This window comes from Lynx rufus, unplaced genomic scaffold (genome assembly GCF_022079265.1).
Source record: "Lynx rufus isolate CCGP_SWC_20201006 ecotype Redwood Valley unplaced genomic scaffold, mLynRuf1.p SCAF_4, whole genome shotgun sequence".
Classification (NCBI taxonomy): Eukaryota; Metazoa; Chordata; class Mammalia; order Carnivora; family Felidae; genus Lynx; species Lynx rufus.
This window is the reverse complement of record NW_025814856.1, coordinates 101,659,536-101,681,024: the sequence shown is the minus strand read 5'-3', so window position 1 is coordinate 101,681,024 and position 21,489 is coordinate 101,659,536. Positions and strand designations below refer to the sequence as shown.

The 21,489-nt window shown below is 38.8% G+C and overlaps 1 protein-coding gene across 1 annotated transcript in view; it reads left to right on the top strand.

Moving 5' to 3' along the window:
• Window positions 1-11,033, top strand: part of COL28A1 (collagen type XXVIII alpha 1 chain) — a 169,037-nt gene extending 158,004 nt beyond the window's left edge. Inside the window, exons 33-34 of the mRNA XM_047097235.1 lie at window positions 8,184-8,313; window positions 10,861-11,033. Coding sequence (XP_046953191.1) covers window positions 8,184-8,313; window positions 10,861-11,033 — 303 coding nt within the window. The remainder of the gene's footprint in view (window positions 1-8,183; window positions 8,314-10,860) is intronic.
• Window positions 11,034-21,489: the final 10,456 nt, after the last annotated feature.

Here is a 21,489-nt window from a genome sequence, read left to right as displayed (position 1 = left end):
GGCAAGATTGAAGTTTTAAACAATAAATGTTCCTAATAGATTTTAGACTGAACAAACATATCTGCGTTTATATTCATAGCTCTGTCATGTGCATATATAATGTACACACACACATAAATACAAAAACATACTTATATACCTGTGCATGCACACCCACCTTTATCTTAAAGCATAATTACAAAAATAAATAAATAAATGTATAATGACAAGAATCCAAACATGTAATGTGAATCTGTCCAAACCTTTCGATTCTCAGATTGTTCCCAAGCCTACCCCTAGGCAATCCTGTAAAACAAATGATCCCAGAAGTCTTATTTCTGTTACTGTGTCTGTATTTCTTTTCTCTGTTGCCTCATTACCCCTTACAGCATTTACTTCTGGCCTTCCTTCTTCTCTTCTTTCTATCAAAATCTGTTCTTAGAGAAAAGTCTAGTTATTTATACATTTGTGTGAACTCTAAGTCAATGGGTTTCCACCTCCAAGAAGGACTTACATTTTAAGCATTGCATCTTTTTGTGGAGTGAATGTGAGGCACACTACACATCTGTGAACAGGTGGGTTGGGAAATGTAGAAAGCAGGTGCATTTCCCAGGTTCTACTAAATTCATAACACTTCGGCAACCCCTGCTCTGTTGCTCTCTTAGGCCAGTCTTGGGAAGCTAAACATGGGCATCCATTCTAGTCTGTTCCTCTCCTGAGATCTCAGGATAATGGATTCTTTCTTTGGAGCTGATTACATTTTACATTGTTAATAATTATTTATGCATATACCTTAACTCTCCTAACAGATTGAACTTCCTTGAGAACATGATCTGTGTCTAAATAAATGTTGTGTCCCACTTATGACTCAAAACTGTGCTTCATCTTTCATACAATAGATGCCCAATAAATACTTGTTGACCAAATTAATGCTATGCCAAATGTCAGGCTAAGAAAGAAATCTCAAATTTTTCTTCAATGAAAGGCATCAATTATACTATTTTTAAAAAAATCCTTATCTTTCACGGGACTAATAATGTTGGCACTCATGTTCCTTTATTCTTTCTGGGCATATTCAGTTAGGTTAAGATTTCCAAGATATAAATGTGAGTGGGGCAATAAAATCAAGGACACATTATTTAGTCAGACCAACTGATTATATCCAGTAATGGTTCATTAAGCAATAAGCATATTAATTTCCTGCATGAAGTCACTTTTTGTCATTCTAAATGCATTAATAAACTAATGTCAACACACAGGTTGTTTACTCACGGGAGCTGGTTTCTTATAACAATATTCTAGCTTTTTTTTTTCCAGTTGAAAGAGTAGAAAAGAAAGAAGCCCTGTGTACCCTTTCCTTAAAGCTTCTTTCTGTACCATGAAAATTTGTTCCCTGATTGCCAATAACTTGGATAACTGGCAGCAGAGATATATTCCTCTTGGTGGAAAGGAGGCTGTGGGATTCCTATGCAGGGTGCTTCCACAGCAAGCCAGTGAAGGGGGAGTCAAGCTAGTGTGGGAAGGGTGCCTCTGGGTAGCTATGTACCAGGAGGAAGTGGGAAGTTGGGAGTCTTCTCGCCTTTGTTCTCATCAGGAGATGCAGTCCAACGCCAGGATGCAGGCCCCTCATTTCCATGGAGGAAATGTACACCTATTGATGTAAATGGCAAACTAACATAGCAGGCTGATGGCTGGCCGTCCCACCTTCTCACTGTCCACCCTCTCAGTGAGACCCTGTCCCCGGTCCCCATCCCACTTGCCTCATCACTCCCCTCATGTCCATCTCATTTTCACTCTTGCTGGCTCTCCCATCTCTTACCCTCCTTTCCCTGCAATGTGTATTCATTCTTACTCCATCCTGAGATGGGCTCCACTGGCAATTTCTTTAAGAACTAGAGCTCTGGCAGGTTTTGACTTGATATTGGAATTGGATGTGTCCCTTTGTCCTAAAATATGACCCTAGGCTCTATCCTCAATTCTAATGTGATACCTTTTAGTCTCCTACCTGTGCTCTGAGGCCCATTCCCTTCTGCGTCTTCCAAGACTAGGACCTTGCTTCACTGTTGTGTCAATATTTCCTTTCTTGCCAATATTTCTGACTCCCTCCCTACAGCTAGTAAATAGGTTTTAGACTCTCACATCTAAAACATTCTCTAACCCTCCCTTAGTTCATGTTCCTCTTGCTAATATCCTATCTCTATCTTTTTATAATAAAATTATTCCACAGGCCAGTCTCTGCTGTCTCTGCCTCTCTGTCAAACACACACATATCCCTTTACTCTCCTTCCCTTCCTCTCCGTCTCCACTTCCTTAGTTCTGTTCACTTGAGAAAAATTTCTGAAGGCAGGCTACTGCCTCCAATATGGCACTGAAACAATCTCCTAATTGCCACATCCTTACTGCCATCCTCTTACTTACTCTCTCATTTGCATAAACACCATGCCGCTCCTTTCTTTGATTTTGAGAGTCTTCTTTCTCCTTGTTCTCCCCCCAGCCTTCTGAACTTCCTTTCTCAATTGTTTTGGGGGATTCTCTGTTTATTCCTTAAATGTTAAACTCTTAACTTTTCTAACATCTGTTCTTAGCCTTCTCTTTCTGAGTTCCAAAGCCACCTATGTTAACAACTCTCAAAATCTGCCTCTCCAGTCCAGATCTTTCTCCTGGGCCCCAGGTTTACATTTTTTGTTATCTGTGCAGATCTTACTCTGCGTGTTCCACAGTCAGCCAACATGGAATACGTTCACAATGCTGCTCCTCCAGATCGCCTTCCTTAGGTATATAGTCCCACCAACGAGCCAGGCACCTGATGGGAAACCTGGATGCACTGGTAGCTGTAATCTTACATTATCTCCATACTTGCTGGTATTGTCTTCTTTGGTCTGTTCTTATCATCTCGCAATCCATGCTGTCAACTCTTTTCTTCTCATCCATTCAGATTGAGGTCTCATCATTTCTTTTCTATGTTAATAATATGGTCTCAAAACCCTTGTCCTATCTCTCTTTTCCACATCCTCTCCAGTTTACTCATTACTTGCTGATAGTGTCATTTCATTTATTTTTTTACTCTTAAAAATAACATAATCAATTATTTCTCCTAGATATAATCCCATTTTGACTGAATTTCCTTTAAAAACCTGTCCATAATACAGGGACATCTATTTTAACTTGGTATAAAGCCCCCATGACAGTACATTAGGAAAAATAATATAAACACTTGGGTATATCTATATCTTCTCCTATAGGATCCTCCTAATAGGGTATTGAATTCCTCCTAACAGAATTCAAGCAAAATTCTGCAAGTTGCTTGATCATATTATACACATTATTAAATGAAATAGTCTATTCATAATCAATGCTCTTAAAACATGTGGACTTTTCAAACTTTCAGAAACAACTTGAGACTGAGACTAGTGTTAGTTTAGCTTCTCCACCAACAGGAAAATTAAGTTGATTTCCTGAAATCAGACCTAATTATTTGTGAGTGTCCTTGACTAAGCCACATATACAGACATGGTTATATTGATCAATATTATAATTTGTTTATAAAATAAAATTAATATTCTCTCATTGTGGTGGTCAAAAAACTCAAATTCTTGATAAAACCCTATGAAACAACCAATATTAGTATTGTTTAGTGAAGTTGCTGTATAAGTGCCATATGTTGCTAATAATAGACTTATTAAGATGCTTCTATCTTATGAAGGGGCAAAAAAAAAAAAAAACACTGCAGACTGATCTAGAAGAAATATTCTGGACCTAGAAGTTAGGAAACTTGGCTTGTATTGTCAATGTTGAAGCTAAATATTTATTTCCTTGGCTCTGTAGTTGTTTTTTTTTTTTTCTATGTTATTATTTCAGAGATCTGGATGCATCTATTTAGTGTGTTGTGGTCTTTTTAAAAAGACTTTAAAAATTTACAGTGTATCTGACAGTGAATGACCTCTTAGAAATAAAATCTGATAGCTGCCTGACACTGCGTGAATCACCTATTACTTAAGGTTTCTGTTCCCTCATTTGCAAAGTAAAGGATTATTGCTAGACTCTTCTTCCTTTTAAAAAAAAATATGATTAGAAAGAAGAGTCTGAAACATTTACTGGGCAACGGCAGAATGGAGGGCATTATACTCATGTAGAGGAGGTTTTAAACAGAATAAAATCCTGCAGTCCACCCTCTAGGAAAGCTGCAGGCCATCAGGGGAGGCACACAGCCCAAACTTAAGGTGTTCCTAACAGTCCTCAGCAGCCTTTACTGAAAATAAAGAGCATCAGTTTAGATATGTGCTGAGAGACCTGGCAAAGAAGTGTGGTCACCTGGGAAGAGTCAATTAAGGTTAGAAGCCTAAGAAATCAGGCACCTTGAAGGCGCTGGCTGTGGAGCCAGCTGGCAGGAGCAGAGTCCCCACAACCAACCAGGAGAAACTTGGATCCTCACTTTTGGAAAAAGCAAAGTCCAAACACATGGGCTAATGCAGATGATGACTAACATTCATCCAGAGAAGACATGAGCTCAGATTTGAAGAGCCTGTCTGTAATATATGCAAGATTCGGGGTAATGAATGACAAGACAAATGTTTGGAAATCACAAACCAAATGACCTTTTGGAATCGTGTGGCACCCTGGCTAGTAATTCTCCTTTTAGCTCTCACGTTTGCTTTCTAGGATGTTGCATGAAATCTGTTTTCTCCTCTTAAAGATCTGCTCTAAGGCTGAAAGAGACTGACACTGTCACATGTGCTTGTCCAGCGTCACAAAGTAGCCCTGGACTCTAGGTGTTGCCCCCTCACGTGCCCCTAGCTCCTCTTCTGTGTTGTTTTCTGTGGGGAGTCCCTGCTCGGAGCTAAGACCACTGGTCTCCTCCAAGGAAGGCTGCTGAGGTGATAGGCTTTTGTTTTAGGTTTAAGATTTATAAAAGATCAGAGAATGCATAAAACAAGCAGTTGAGTGCCCGCCACCAGGACATGACTCAGGTTTCCATTTGTTCACTCATTCTTGCTTCAGATAAAGTTAAAGTCCTTGCTTGTTTGTGGTCAGTCTGATCCTCCTCCTCCTCCTCCTCCTCCTTCCCCTCCCTCCAAAGGCAATGACTACCCTGAATCGGGTGTGCATTCTGCCAGTAAAATTTGGGACTGCTTAAATACCACTTTTAGAGAGAGAGATGTCAGGGTCTAATCTTTTCTTATTTTAAAACAATGACATTAAAACCTAAAGGAATGGAATAATTAACCCAAAGACCCCTCTCTCCTTCTCTCTCCCCCCAACGCACTCTGAATTTATCCAGTGACTACTATTTGCTGTTTGCTGTTCTATGCAATAAAGATTTTTAAAAAGAAGACAAACAGGAAGGAAAGAAGGAAAGAAAGAAAATGTGGCATGGTTTAATTTCTCTTATCAGGGAGGTGATAGTTACACATGTGAAACAGGAAAGGATAGGAAATAATGTAGGATTAAAGGTTAACTCCTAGATATCAGGGCCAAGGCAGGGAGCATTTGAAGGCACTATGCACGTACTGGAAGGGGAGCATTAGCACTGACTAGGTTATTGGGAAAGGTTTTGGTGCTGGGGACCAACTTTTCCTGGGCCCCTTAAGAGGGCAGACTTTGAGAGCCTGAGGCAGAATGAAAGGGAAGAAATGAAAGGTCATAGTAAGGTGGGCTGAGAGGAGTGGCTGGTGAGGTAGCGCGCGCCGTGCGTGTGTGTGTGTGTGTGTGTGTGTGTGTGTGTGTGTAGGAGACACAGCGTGGCAGGGCTGTGGAGAACAGTTGAAGAATTTTTCACCTATCAAACTAGTAATTACATCTTTTTTCAGTCATAATAGCTAGGAAATGGTGATCATTTAAGAAAAAATACTAGTGAGAATGCAAATTATAAGACTTTTCTGGAGAAGACTGTCTCATAAGCTTCAAATATGTGTGTTCTTAGATCCAGCAATCAGCATGTGGTTTCCAACAGAAAAAAAAAAGCAAATAAATTAAATGTTTAAAAAGGTATTGTCATTGTATATTTAAAGGTAGTAATATAATTAAATGGTATTTTAGGGCCACAGTAATATAATAAGTTCAAAAAAGGAACATAGAAAACCTGTTAACACTCCAATATTTTTTATTTGTTAAAATAAATGCACAGAGGAAAAAGATTGAGGTAAAAATACACCTGAATATCATCTATGATTATTTCTGGGAGGTGGAATCCCTTGTGATTTTTATTTTCTTCTTGTTGCTTGTTCAGATTCTCTAAATTCCCTTCAAGGACTGTGTTTGTTTTTATAATAAGAAAATTATAAAAATGACAAACCATAATAATGATGCATTTGTTTAAATAATCTGAAATCTCATGGAACCAAAAGGGAAAATAATTCTCACTGATGAAAAAATATTAATTCCATTTGCTCTAGAACCTGAGGTATAATGCTCTAGCAGTCAAAATTCCCAAATGATGCTGTGACTGAGAAAGAAAACACACACTCCTACACTTACAAGAGGTAAAGAGTAACTTATGAAGCCCTAAGGCTTGAACAAGGGAATGATTTAAAGGCCGAGTTAGTTCCTTTAAGAAAACTGCTGCCCAGTGCACTTCTTCAAAGGAAACTTCTCACCTGACAGATAGTAGATCTGAAGTGTAGCCTACTGCCTATTGGCTTTTTTACGTTTGATAAACTACTCCTTAGTCAAGCTTTTAAGTTATTTTTTTCCTTAACAAAATATGTGCAAACAAAACAAAACCAAAACATAGGATTTCTTTCTTGAAACAGGCATTTCTCAGATTTTATCACCAGCTTACCAATGATTTGGAGGAGGCTCTTTATTCGTTTGGAGCTTTAGGTTCCCCTATAGAAAATGAAGTATTCATAGAATTTTCCTTTAGCCTTAAAATTCTGTAGTTCAATGATGACAACAAAATTTCACATTCAAATCGATATATTGTACACACAAGACCATTCTCAAAGAAGGAGGAAGGCCAAGTGATCCATCGTTTTATCTCCATTTGTTCCAAAAGTTGTGTTTTGGGGCTAGTGACATACCATAATTGTATTTGAATTGAGTGCTCTTTATATTGGGCTGATGACTACATCAGTCCCAATGGAAATGTTTGCTTTGATTTACCTGGTAGTACTTTAATCATTGTAAAAATGTACACAATGAGTAGTAGAACTGATTAGTCCTTCCGTGTGTGTGTGTGTGTGTGTGTGTTCTGTGTGTGTGTGTGTGTGTGTGTGTGTATGTTTGTGTGTGTCTATAGTTTAGACAGCAGAGAGCAGCTAATGATAACAGCTGGCTCTGGTCCCAGGATGATAGGAAACACAGGTAAGAAAACATCAAAAAATGACTTTACTTAGTTCGATTTGCCTATTTAAATAAATAAACAAAAAGAAAACAAAAAGAGTGCCTTGCAAGGATAAGTGACCATACCGTGCTAAGACCAAGATAAATGATTGACTCAATTCCCTGTAGCTGGGGTCCAAGGGAAAAGAAGTAAAAGAACTTAATTGGTCCCATAAAAGACTGACCTTGTCAACAATAACTGACGTGACTTTTTTTTCGAAACAAAATACCTTTTTTTGCCTTGTCTCATTACATATCATAAATTCAGACAGAACTTGGAAACTTGAGTCCAGAAAACTTGCTTTTGACATTATGTTCCTTTGTTCCTTCACTAACAAACATTTTTAGAACTTCTTAGAAGCTGAGCATCCTGCAGCATTGGGCATTTGCTGGGGTCCAGATAACAGGATGAGACGAAAAGCAATTGCTACTATTTTTATTTCACCTGCATGATTGTCCTCTGCCACCCAATTCCCAATCCCAAAATCATTTGAGGGTTTGTTGTAGATATTTTGGAATATATTGTTAATTTCTCTAGTGTTAAGAAATGGAAAAGTCCGTTAAAAAGGCAAGATCAAAGAAACTAGTGGTTATTTCCCCTCCTCATGACAGTGAGTATGAAAAGAATGGAGATAAACTTCTCCCAAGCCCATACCTTTCATACTCTGAATGTGGATCTCTCCGGAAGGCCAAGCACAGGGACATCTGTGCCTGGCAGAAGGGAAGTCCATAACTTAGGTACTCTGGGATGCATGACACAGAAGAGGGGCATCATTCCCTGAGCTTTTATTGAAATAATATTGGAGAGTTGGGGAGAAGAAGCAATGCTGAGGTTTTCCTGAAATATTTCCCCAAACTAGAAACGTGAATTTTTTTGTGTGTAGGTCACTGTCTCTGGAGCCCAGGACAAAGAGAAAGAGCCTAACTGGGCTGATGGCCTGACTACCACTCCTTCACCTGAGGCTGCTACCACCCAGGAGCCATTGCTCAGCCTCCCTGAGGAGGGGGCAGAGGGTCTGGAAACAAGAATTCCAAGTCCCATTTTGAACTTAAAGCCAGAAAAGTTGGCGCACCAAGGTAAGAGATACCTGGCAATCAGCTGCTGCATCTACAATGTCAAGGCACAGAAGGGGTGTGTCTCTGAAATCTCATTCAGAAATAACATGTGTTGACTCAGGGAGGACAAAAGACACTTTTCATTTTATTATAGGTAGAATAAGAAAATAGAATGGTCATAGGACAAATTTGTGCAATAAGAAAATTTTAAAGCTCTTATAATGTTTAGTTTTTTAGAGATTTAGGAGTTTTTTTAATGTTTACTTATTTTTGAGAGAGAGAGAGAGAGAGAGAGAGAGAGAGAGAGAGAGAGAGAGAGAAAGAGTGCACAAGCAGGGGAGGGGCAGAGAGAGAGGGAGACAGAGATTCCAAAGCACGCTCCAGGCTCCAAGCTGTCACCACAGAGCAGGGCTTGAACTCACGAGCTGTGAGATCATGAAACTGAGCCAAAGTCAGACACTTAACCAAGTGAACCACCCAGGTGCGCCATGTTTATTGTTTTTCATTTGTTTGTCTGCTTGTTTTATTTAAATGCCTTTACAAGGGTACCTGGGCAGCTCAGTTAAGCATCTGACTCTTGGTTTCAGGTCAGGTCATGATCTCCCAGTTCGTGGGTTTGAGCCCCATGTCAGGCTCTGTGCTGACAGTGTGGAGCCTGCTTAGGATTTCTCTCTCTCTCTCTCTCTCTCTCTCTGCCCCTTCCTGGCTTGCTCACTCTCTCTCTAAAAAAATAAATACACATAAAAAAATAAATAAATTTAAATGCCTTTACAGATGATTGTGTTCTCATTTTGCCATGGCCCCTACCACTCCCTATTGTCTTATATGTGGCCTTGACTCATGTAGACATTTGAATTTTTGACTCCTAGATTATAGAAGAGAAAAAAGCTAGAACCTAGATTCCAACTCATCAACACATTTTCTGTGGAGTTAGTATCTATAGAAATTAATCATTATATACATCGTTTCTGAAGAACATGCAAGAAAGACAACATCTTTGCCCAAAAGAACTTTAGATTGGTTTGACAAGTTACACGGTATACATTACTTAGTTATTGTTTTTAACAGTGGAGATAGTGAAAGTCTGCTCCTTTCCATTCGGTCTAAGGAGTCTTCATAGGAGAAGGAGATTTGGAAGTTAGTTTTAGAAAATAAAGGAATACAGACATGCTCTATATCCGGGGAAATGATTACAGGAGATGGAGAAAGGATTTGTTTTACAATTGAGAAATGAAGCTTGTGGCATATAAACTGTCTCACAGAACACAAGTCTCAGGCAGTAAGTACCTACTTGGTTTTTGTGGTTTTTCTCACCTTGGAATCACTTCCTCAGGAAGGAATACTAATCAAGACACTAAGGAGTACCATGAAAGAAAGAGAGATTTAATGAATGGCTTTCCTATTGTAGTTCTCCTTTGTCTTTTTTTCCTCTTTACAATGGAAGTGTTTCTGAGACTTATTTGCAAATAGACATTAAAAGGTCATGATTTTATTGTCAGGAACTATTCTTTTTATTTTAAAAACTTTTAAAATATTTATTTATTTTTAAGAGAGAGAGAGAAAGAGAAGGGGAGGGGCAGAGAGAGAAGGAGACAGAGGATCTGGAAGCGGGCTCTGTGTTGACAGCAGACAGCACAATGCAGAGCTCAAACTCATGCACTGTAAGATCATGACCTGAGCTGAAGTCGAATGCTTAACCCACTGAGCCACCCGGGCGCCCCAAGAACTACTCTTCTTAAGAGAAACCTGTGATATAAAGAGAGCCCTTCATTTTATTTATTTATTTTGTGGTAACTTATTTTATTTTCATTTATTATTTCATTTGTTATTTTTATTATTTTATTTATTATTTTCATTTTACATTTCATTTATTTATCTTGAGAGAGAGGGAGAAAGGGTGCCTGTGTGTGCAAGAGCAGGGGAGGGGCAGAAAAAAAGGGAGAGAGAGAATCCCAAGCAGGCTCTGTGCTGACGCTCTATCCCACAATCCATGAGATCATAACCCGAGCCTGAACCAAGAGGCGGGCACTTAACTGACCAAACCACCCAGACACCCCAAGGATTTTCCTTTTCTAGTGGGCACAATTACATGGGATCACAAGTGGCGCTTTCTAGAGGGAATGTGTACAGAAGGCTGAGATCCTCTTTATTCCAAATGTTAATCTGATTTTAGATCAAGTCCAAAGTAAACGAAGAACTCCTGTTTTTCTCTTGCCAACTAATCCCTGCAAGAGTGTTAGCCAATGAAGGCTCACGGGGTTATGTTTTCAGGGAAATATGCATTTTTAATGAGGTTGCATGAAGATCAAAGGAGTATCCAATAGTGGAGTTTCAGGTGCTGGAGGAAATATTTTAGGTATCAGGGAACACGTCTTTAACTTGGAACCATATTTTCTTCCTTGATGTGTTTCTGTGCATGGAGAATAAACTTTACAAAGCTTTCTCTTTTCATCTTTTCAGGGGGAAAAAAGCCTATAATAACATGGTATCCTTTTCTGACTCTAGATCCTAGATGCTTGGAACCCCTAAAGCCGGGAGACTGTGGCGAATATGTAGTTCGATGGTATTATGACAAACAGGTCAACTCCTGTGCCCGCTTTTGGTTCAGTGGCTGTAATGGCTCAGGAAATAGATTCAACAGTGAAAACGAGTGTCAAGAAATCTGCATTCAAGGATGAGTAAGTGAATCAACCTCTAATGAGTGTAGTCTGCACACCTAGAAAGAGCTTCTATATTTCAACACATTCACCCAATACAAATAAAACACCACACCTGAGTACCTACTGAGTACTTAAAATTCACAAGCATAGGTGAGTCCTTACAACCACCCCTAGGATGTAGGTATTAACTACTTTTATAGGCAAAGAAACTGAGGCTCTGAAAAGTTCAGGGACCACTGGACAGTTACCCAGCTAAAAAGTGGCAGGGCTGGGGATTTGAGTCAGGGATGTGTAACCTCAAGACACAGGCTATCACTACATCACAGCCGGCAATGTAGTTCTGATATGAATTATGTCAGATTAAACACCTGGCCCAACCTCCCAATGTCCCCAGCACCCACCCAGTACATCTCACTGGTCTCAGTGCCCAACCCCCTTACAGCCCTGTCTATAGCAAAAGGGCAGTGGTAGAAAAGATTTGAGTCTGGGAATCAGAAGGGATGGGAGTGTGTCTGTGCATAGCATGTGGCGAGATCAGAAAGACATCCTGCTTGGGGGAAACCCAGCAAGATGGTGATTATGGGAGATGAGAGGTACTGGGATAGGAGTGAGGTGCTGAGGGTAGTTAGATTTTTGCCTCCCTAGCCCTGAAAGTGATTGAGAAACCAATCTGAATGAAAATTCAGGGGTGCCTGGGTGGCTCAGTTGGTTAAACATCTGACTTTGGCTCAGGCCTGATCTTGTGATTCATGAGTTCGAGCCCCGCATTGGGCTCTGTGCCAACAGCTCAGAATCTGGAGTCTGCTTTAGATCCTGTGTCTCCCTCTCTCTCTTCCCCTCCCCCACTTGTGCTCTGTCTCTGTCTCTCAAAAGTGAATAAACGTTAAAAAATTAAAAAAAAAAAAAGAAAACTACTTAACTCAAATTTATTAACAATTGTCACTTCTCACTCCTCTAACATGTTTGGTAACAAAGGTAAAAAAACAAAACTATATTTAAGACAAAAGTTGTAATTTAAACAAAGAAACTCTTTTCACCCTTCCTTTAAAATATGTAAATGAGTCACTCAGTTTTCAGGGGCAGAATGAGAAAGCACTTGATAGCCAGGGACTCGCTGAAGACCATAGGCTCCGGAACAGGGTATTTTAAAGGCAAGACTTATTCTGAAAACTGAGCCACTAAACTGAAATACGACCCAACAGAGTAACAGAGAATTGGCTCTGTCACTTTTGTAATAATTTTGCGACATCCAGCCCGGGAAGATCATTAGTTCTGAGCTGTGCTTAGACAGCATTTTTATATATCATCTTACAACACACTTTTTTCTTCTTTCAGGCCTGTGACCCTCATTCAAGTTTGGAGATACAAAAAAGGGCAGTCCAGGAAGAGGAAGCTGGAAGAATAGCCATCTTAACAAAAACAATTTTGTGTGGTTTAATTACATTTTTATTATGTAATATTTGAGACCACAAAAGAATACATACGATATACTTGTAAGTTACCAAACACTATAACAAGATGAACATCAGTGAACATATCATACAGACAATGAACCAGACATAATCAATTCTGTTGAAGCTTCCTGTGTTCCCTTCTGCAATCCCAGCTCCTTGTTCCCTGCCAGGGATAACTCATCTTGAATTTTGTGTTTACCACTTCACTTTGCTATCAGGTTTTTATAGGTAATTTTACATGTAAAATCATTTTTTTTGTAGCTCTGCACAATACATAGTCTTGCTTATTTTAGCTTTATAAAAATAGGGTCATGTTCTAGTCTTCTGCAACTTGCTGTTTTCATTCAATATTATCATTAATCTATATGTTTTACCATATCTAAATGTATTCCTAAGTAACTTATTATTTAGGTTTTTTGAGCTTTAGAACATTTGTTTCATAATATGTAATTCTTTGCAACTTGGTGTGTCAATATATTATAATTCATAGATGTCCATTTACGTTCAAAGTTGCATCATATCTGTGGGCATATATCACAAAATATGTTTAACCATTGCTTTGTCTATGATTAAACTGTTTCCATTTAATTTTTCCCCCTGTTCCATCAGTGTTGCTACAAATGCTCTTATGTAGTTTTGGGTGTATGGGTACCAGTGTTTTTCTAGGGTATATGCTGGGTATAATGATGGAGTTGTTGGGTTCCAGGACATATAAATATTCAAAAATAGTATATTATACCAATTTTTCCCCCAAAGTGTTTTGAACCAATTCATTATAAATTCCCACCAGTTGTGTATAAAAGTTTCCACTGTTTGATAATCTTGTCAACACTTAGTATTGTCAGACTTCTCTGTTTTGCTAAAAGTGGGTGTAAAATGATATCTTGTTTTAATTTGACTTTCTCTGGTGGCATCTAACCTTGTTTGTTTACCATCTGGGCTGAGGCTTCTGTGAAATGTCTGTTGATATTTGGAGAAGATTTTTCTATTGGATTGTCTTTTCCTTCCTTATTTAATTCCTGGAGTTCCTTATAGATTCTGATATTGAATTCTTTGTTTATTATTTGTGTCCTCATATCTTTCTAAAAGCATTCATTATCATTTCACATAAATTAATATCTTAGAAAAAATTCTTCATTTAAACAAATTCATTTAAAGTCACATCAGACTCTGAGCACTGGGAAATTTTAAACCCAGCTTTAATCAGGCTCTTAGAATTGCTAACAATCCTTAGAGTCTTCTAGTCCTATGTCTCCTCTGTTGCTTATATCCTTCAGACAAATACTCTAAGTGACTGGGTCGTCATGGGGTGAACATTTCTGGTAGGACAATTATCTCCTTCTGAGGCAGCCCATTCTTTAGATAACATTGACTCTCACGGATGCAACTTGACCTGGATGTCTCCTTTCATTCCAACAGCTCCTGCTCTGACCTTGTGGAGCCTTTCAGATGGTTGTGTTCTTGTTTTAAAAGAGTTGATATGTGCTCCTTCATTCTGGGTGCTTTGGTGGCTTCCCCTATTTCCACGGCTCTTTTGTCATTTTGACAAGCTGAGCATGTCTTCGAGCTTGGGACAATGTTCTTGGTGACTGGTGTATGAGTGAAGGGTGAACTAGCACATCCTCATTCTAAATATGATGTTGCTGTAAAATATAAAAAAATCTAAGATGGCTTCCATGTCAATAGAAAACATGGGAAAATTTCCTTCTGTCTTGGAAGCAAAAAGAAATAGGAATTATGCAGCAGGAATTCTAAGTAGTAAGTAGGACTATGGATTGTAAAGACAGCAAAATTAAAGACTTCTTTTCCTATTTCTCTCTGAAATTGACCAGAGGGTTCAATTTTATTTTGACCATCCTTCAAATTTGCCCTTAAACTCCATACTCATGATTTCTTGACATTATTTTTAAGAATTGATGGAATTTTCCAGTTATTCTCTCCTTAGCATATTAGTTGGTGCCATCTTAAATTTATCATTTCAGAGTTTTCCCTCTCCTACATTTTAAGGAAGGATGCTATGGTTTTGCCAGCATCTGCAACTTGGTTGGGGTTTTTCTCAAAGTGATTCTATTATGAATAAATCACTGCTTGGGCTTGTTTTCAGCTGTTTGAAACATTGAAACATTCTCCTCCTTAAAATGCTTTAGGGTTTCTTCATCTTCGAGACACAGAGAGTAAACCTTCCAGTGTAGTATTTGAGGGCCTTCAGGACATTTCTGCTAGTTACATTACTAGTTTACTTCCCTCTGGGTTCTTACACGTGTTCTTCAATTCAGCTACAGTCAAACATTTGCTCCTTTATGAGCGCACCATTTATTTCCCTTTGGAGTATTCCCTTCCTCACTGCCTCCCTGATGGCCTCCCTCTCTCCCTTCTTCACTTACCATTACGGAATGCATTTCGTATCAGTAGATAAAGAGCTACCCTAGGTTTAAGTGCTTCACAGCTGCTTGTTTTATTTAATCAAATCATCTTTGCTGGGCCTTTAAATGTTCCCAATCTTTTGCTATGACGACCAAAATTTCATTGAATATTCTTGTATACCTTTGTCTTTGTGTAAGTATATTCATAAGGCAAAATAGGACATATAGAATCTATCGAATATATTCATAGGGCAAAATTATATGGAAAACTGTAAAGACACAGAGAATGTACTTCTTAAAATCACTTTAAGTTTTTTCTTTTAATTCCAGTATAGTTAACATACAGTGTTATATTAGTTTCAGGTGTGCAGTGTAGTGATTCAACAGAGAATGTACTTTCAATAGGCATGTCAAAGTGCCCTCCTTAAAGACTGTGCCAATTTACATCCCTCCAGCATAGGAGTGTGCCTGTTTTTTCACCTTCTCACCATCATGCAGTGTTATTAATTATTTTATTTTTTCTCATTTGATGGTTAAAAATGGAATCTCACTTTTATTTTTTTCAGTTTTTTTTCAAAGGATGTTTTTATTATTTTATTTTATTTATTTTAACTTGTTTTATGTCTTATTTTTTAAAATTTACATCCAAATTTGTTAGCATATAGTGAAACAATGATTTCAGGAGTACATTCCTTGGTGCCCCTTACCCATTTAGCCCATCCCCCCTCCCACACCCCCTCCCGTAACCCTCAGTTTGTTCTCCATATTTATGAGTCTCTTCTGTTTTGTCCCCCTCCCTGTTTTTATATTGTTTTTGTTTCCCTTCCCTTATGTTCATCTGTTTTGTCTCTTAAAGTTCTCATATGAGTGAAGTCATATGATTTTTGTCTTTCTCTGACTGACTAATCTCACTTAGCATAATACCCTCCAGTTCCATCCACATAGTTGCAAATGGCAAGATTTCATTCTTTTTGATTGCCGAGTAATACTCCATTGTATATATATACCACATCTTCTTTATCCATTCATCCATCGATGGACATTTGGGCTCTTTCCATACTTTGGCTATTGTTGATAATGCTGCTATAAACATGGGGGTGCATGTGTCCCTTCAAAACAGCACACCTGTATCCCGTGGATAAATGCCTAATAGTGCAATTGCTGGGCCATACGGTAGTTCTATTTTTAGTTTTTTGAGGAACCTCCATACTGTTTTCCAGAGTGGCTGCACCAGCTTGCATTCCCATCACTTTTGTTTTAATCTGTATTTCTCTTTCTTTTGGAGGGAAGTGTTGCTCCAACTACAGCTCTGCATGTCCACAGGAGTATGTATGGAGAACAACAGCAAAGGAAAGCAAAATTCTACATCATTTTCTATAGTGGAGTTGAGTGCCGGAGCTGAGCTGTCTGGCAAGCATGGCTAGACCATGTAGCATCATTTGGTCCTAGTTAATCCTACGCAGTTTCTAACCAAATGCCACCTAGCACATTTTTTAGTGCCTTGGGGAAGTAAGCAGAGAAAGACATTCATTCATTCATCCATTCATTCATTCATTCATTCATTCAACAGTTACTTACTGCCTACATGCACCAGGAAACATCTCTGCATTTATGAAGCTTATTTTCCAGTGGAGGAGAGGGAAGAGTCACATAAATGTCAAATTGAGATTAATCTGTAAAATACTGTGATGTGCTTGGTATCATGAAAGAGGTAAAGAGGTCCATTGTGCTAGAACACATAGTAAATACAGCAAGAGAGAGTAAGCCTCCAATGCTATAGAAGATTGTAATTGTTCATAATTATTCATTCTTTCTCTGTCTTTGCCATGCTCCCTGTGGGTAGGGTGTACTTTCCCACACACTTGACTTTGGGCTTAGCTACTGACTTGCTTTGGCCTATGGAATGTGCACAGACGTGAGGGATGCCAGGACTGTACTACGTGCTTTGGCCTGTGCCTCTTGCTCTGGACCCTCACCAAGAAAATAGCATGCCTTCACCTTTATTTCTGGAAAAATAAGATGTAGAGAGCTGAAATGAGCCCAGGCAAGCCCAGTTGGACCAGGCAAAGCTAGCTGAGCCCAGCTGAGCTAGAGACGGCTGCAGTCCTCATGTCATGTAAACAAGAAATAGATGTTTGTGGTCATCTGCTACTTAGATTTTGGATTGTTTGTTACCACTGTAAAAGTTGACAAATACAAATCCCTCCTCCCAGGCTTGCCTTGGGTGTATGGACAGCTGTAGCTGCTGGCCCAGCTGACATGAGTAAGTCTGTAGGAGATGGCTGGGTCTCTTCCCTTGTAGGAAAAGGCTCTGACATGCCTACTGTTGCAGCTTCTTGAAAGAAGAAAGAGAGAGAGAGAGAGAGAAAGAGGAAGGGAGGAAGGGAGGGAGGGAGGGAGGGAGAGGGAGGGAGAATTTTGCTTCCAACCAAGATGAAGTAACAGGGACCAGATTTACCCTCATTCCTGAAACAACCAAAACCAGACAAAATATAGGAAATGATAGTTTGCAGAACACTGTAAATCAGTCAAGGAAAAGCAATCATTCTGGATAAGCAGGAAAGAAAATGGAGTAAGCCCTGCAATTGCCCCACTTTACTGATTTGAGAGCATTTCCAAGCCACAGTGCAAAGAGGGAGAATGAAGGCAGAAACTGACAGACTCCCCGGGGCTGAGTGAATGAACTGAGAGTCCAGGAAGACCAAGGGGACTAGAATTCTGAGGAGGAAGACAGAATGCTGAAAAAGAGACAAGTTCGCAGAGTGGGAACTTGGGAGATCTATGGAGGGTTCCCCTTAAGTATTCAGCTAAGAACTGATGCATGAATGCATATGAGGAAACTACCCAAAGCTGGAAACTGAACCGCCTGGAGGACCTGAGGCAGCAGGTGCCTGGTGCTAACAGTGGGCCAGAAAACAATGCCCGTCACACCAGCCAGACTGGAAAACCTCAAGATTCCCAGAATAGTAGGCAAAGTCCATATTCTGGGCCATAAAATAAGTGCCATTAAATTTAAAAGAACTCAGATCATACAAAGTATGTTCTCTTATCGCAATGAAATTAAATTATAAACCAACAACAAAAGTGTATTTTGAGAAATCTCAGAATTTCCAAACTCTATAAAACCTGTCTATATCCAAGGGCCAAAAAAGAAACCAAAAAGTAATTACAAAGTATCTCAAATTGAATGAAAATAAATATACAATGTATCAAAATGTGTGGACTGCTACAAAAGCAGTACTTACGGGGAAATTTATAGCACTAAATGACTACCAGAAAAGAAGAAAAGAATCTCAAATCAATGACTTAAACATCCATCCTAAGAAACTAGTAAGGAAGAGCAAATTAAACCTAAAATAAGTAGAAGAAAGGAAATAGTAAAGACAAGAATGGAAACTAATGAAATAGCAGAAAATAAGTGGGTATAAAGTTATCAAATTGTTTAATTTAAATAGATGCAGTTCATTGCATGTCAATTATATCTCAATAAAGTTGCTAAATATTTTTAAAGTGTCTTGTCTGAAGAGAGAGAGAGAGAGAGAGTACATGAGTGAAAGTGTCTGGAGTGGAGAGAGCACATGAGTACAGCCTGAGTGAGAGAGAGAACTCTCCAGAGACTAGAAATTCCTGTGTGTTTGGCATTTTAATGTACATTGTCCCTGTCTAGAAGTAAATGTAGCTACTTTGGTGATGTGTGATCAAACAAGTTAATATCCTTTATTCTTATGGAGAGAAACTAGGGGGTTCAGAGAAGGGTATGCAGAGGTTCCTTTTATACTACTTAACCCATAAATGAGCTGGCTTATTTCCTGTGACAACTCCAAGTCCTTCTGAACCCCAGCTTTACTCCTGCTGCCCCCATCTCTGTTAATGGCATTGCCATGTTGCCAATCTTGCCCATTTATTTTCAATTCCTTACCTTCCTTTCATATCTCATAAACCATTGAGTCCTCCCAATCAGACCCCAGAAATTTCTCTCAAATCTACCCCCTTTCTCTACATGCTAGCTTCTATCACCTTCAAGTGCTCTCTTTACTTGTTTTAGTTGTCATGTCAATTAGCACTTCATAGAATCATTAGAAGTATTCTAAGATATAAGTCAGATTATTTTCAAAGCACTACTTCCCATTACCTTCATGATGAGGTCCAACCTTCTCAGCAGGGTTCAAAATCCCCTTAACAATGCAGCTTCATGCTGCTCCATCAATCCCTCCCTACCTTATGCGCTAAGCATTCTGCTTAATAATCCCATATGTACAAGTAAGGTTTGTTTTTGGTATTTTTGCCTTTGTGTCTTCATACTTTCTGTTTCCTCTACCTCTTCTCTGTATGGCAGATTCCTACAGATTCTGTAAGACTTAGTTTTAATATTATATCTCTGATGAAGCCTTCCTCAGCTCAGAAAAAATGGTCCCCTTTTGTTTGACCCCCAAATAATATTGCCTAGTGGCATCTACTAATGGCACAAGTGAAATAACTAACTGTAACCTGGGACTGCAGACTTGGATTTCTACAGTGGTTTGGGCTAGGCTGTCACAGAAATGCTAGCATAAAAAGGGAGTAACAGGAAGAAAGAGGGACTAAGTAGGTCAGAGTTTGTAGTACTACCTTTCTTGGAACCACTTAGAGACAAAGACTATTTGTAGAAATATAGCAATGAAAAATAAAGATTAGCCATTCTCTTAGAATTAGAAGCATGATCTATGTTCTGGGCATTTAGATGCTTGTACTTATTAATCCCACCCACCTGACAAAGAAATAATTTACTTACTGAGAGAGGGACATGTATCGTTCCAATGGAGACTATAAACAGGCATTTAAAAAATATATTTATTTATTTTGAGAGAAAGAGAGAGAGAGGCAGAGAGAAAGGGAGATAGAGAATCCAAGCAGGCTCTGCATGGTCAGCACAGGGCCCAACGTGGGGCTTGAATTCACGAACTGTGAGATCGTGACCTGAGCTGAAACCAGGAGTTGGACACTTAACCAACCAAGCCATCCAGGTGTCCCTAAACAGGCATTTTTATTTTTTTATTTTTATTTTTTTTTGAGAATTCTTTAGTTTTTTTTTAATTTATTTTATTTTTTAATTTTTTTTCAATATATGAAGTTTATTGTCAAATTGGTTTCCATACAACACCCAGTGCTCATCCCAAAAGGTGCCCTCCTCAATACCCATCACCCACCCCCCCATCAACCCTCAGTTTGTTCTCAGTTTTTAAGAGTCTCTTATGCTTTGGCTCTCTCCCACTCTAACCTCCTTTTTTTTTTCCTTCCCCTCCCCCATGGGTTTCTAAACAGGCATTTTTAAATGGGGCTCATGCACCAGGGACAAGAAGGAGAGTGGTCACTACCTTCCACTGGCCAGTGTATCCAAATGCTAATTGAAAGCCCATGCACATTTTTGTTTGTTGGTGGTTTGGTGGTGTCACTACCTTCCACTGGCCAGTGTATCCAAATGCTAATTGAAAGCCCATGCACATTTTTGTTTGTTGGTGTGACTAGTACAATTCATCTTAATGAGTATCCATCACTGTGGGAAAAGCCACATGGAATAAGAAGTAGAAGTCGGGAGACAAGTTTCTCAATTCAACTCTGTTAAAAAATTTTTCAACTGGGGTGCCTGGATGGCTCAGTCGGTTGGGCGGCCGACTTTGGCTCAGGTCATGATCTCGCGGTCTGTGAGTTCGAGCCCGCGTCGGGCTCTGTGCTGACAGCTCAGAGCCTGGAGCCTGTTTCGGATTCTGTGTCTCCCTCTCTCTGACCCTCCCCCGTTCATGCTCTCTGTCTCAAAAATAAATAAACGTTAAAAAAAATTAAAAAAAATTTTTTTCAACTGATTTATCTGGTTTGTTTCATAAAGAAAAACTATTTTAAGACAATGAAGTTTTGAAACTCAACTCTATAGTAATATTTATATTTCCAATAGCAAAGGCTCTGGCGAATGATTTGTAAGTAGAGTTTCGGCACAAAGAAGTGGAAAGTTTTTCTGTGATATATTTGTTACCTGCACTTTCCTAGAACTGTTAGTTCCAAATTAATGAATATCTCTCTTAAACCTGTTTTCCAGTACAAATCCTACCCTTCCGCTGGTCATTCTGTTTTACATAAAGCTTAAATGAGTTTCCAAAATGAAGGAGTTTTCCATTATTTTATTTTGAGAAAAGCTTCCCAAATTAATTACTACAGGATATTGAATGATATACTTTGGTTTTCTGAGCCATAAAATATAAAATAGTCATGAATGCATTAAAAGCCTTGAGTAGGTTTCCAGTATTTTCTGTATGCTTTCTTTAGTTTCCACTTCTACAATGGGAAATCTGTGGGGTTTTTGGGGGTTTTTTGGTCAATTCAAACAACATTGTATAGCCTTTAACAGGAAGGGCTTTTTTATTCTCTAGATTCTCATCATTTTAGAAAGAATCTATATCTTCCTAGAAGAGTTCTTTAGTAAATATATATTCTTTTTTAAAAAAATCAAAAAAATATTTTTGAACCTATTTAAAACTAGAGAATTTTGTTCCTGGTGATAGGGCGACTTTAGTTAGACCAATCCTCTTTCTGGGAACAATGAAATTGTTGAAAAGAGTAGAAGAAATTTCTTTAAAGCATCAGACTGCTAATGAGATATTGAGCAATAACAAGGCTAAAATCTAA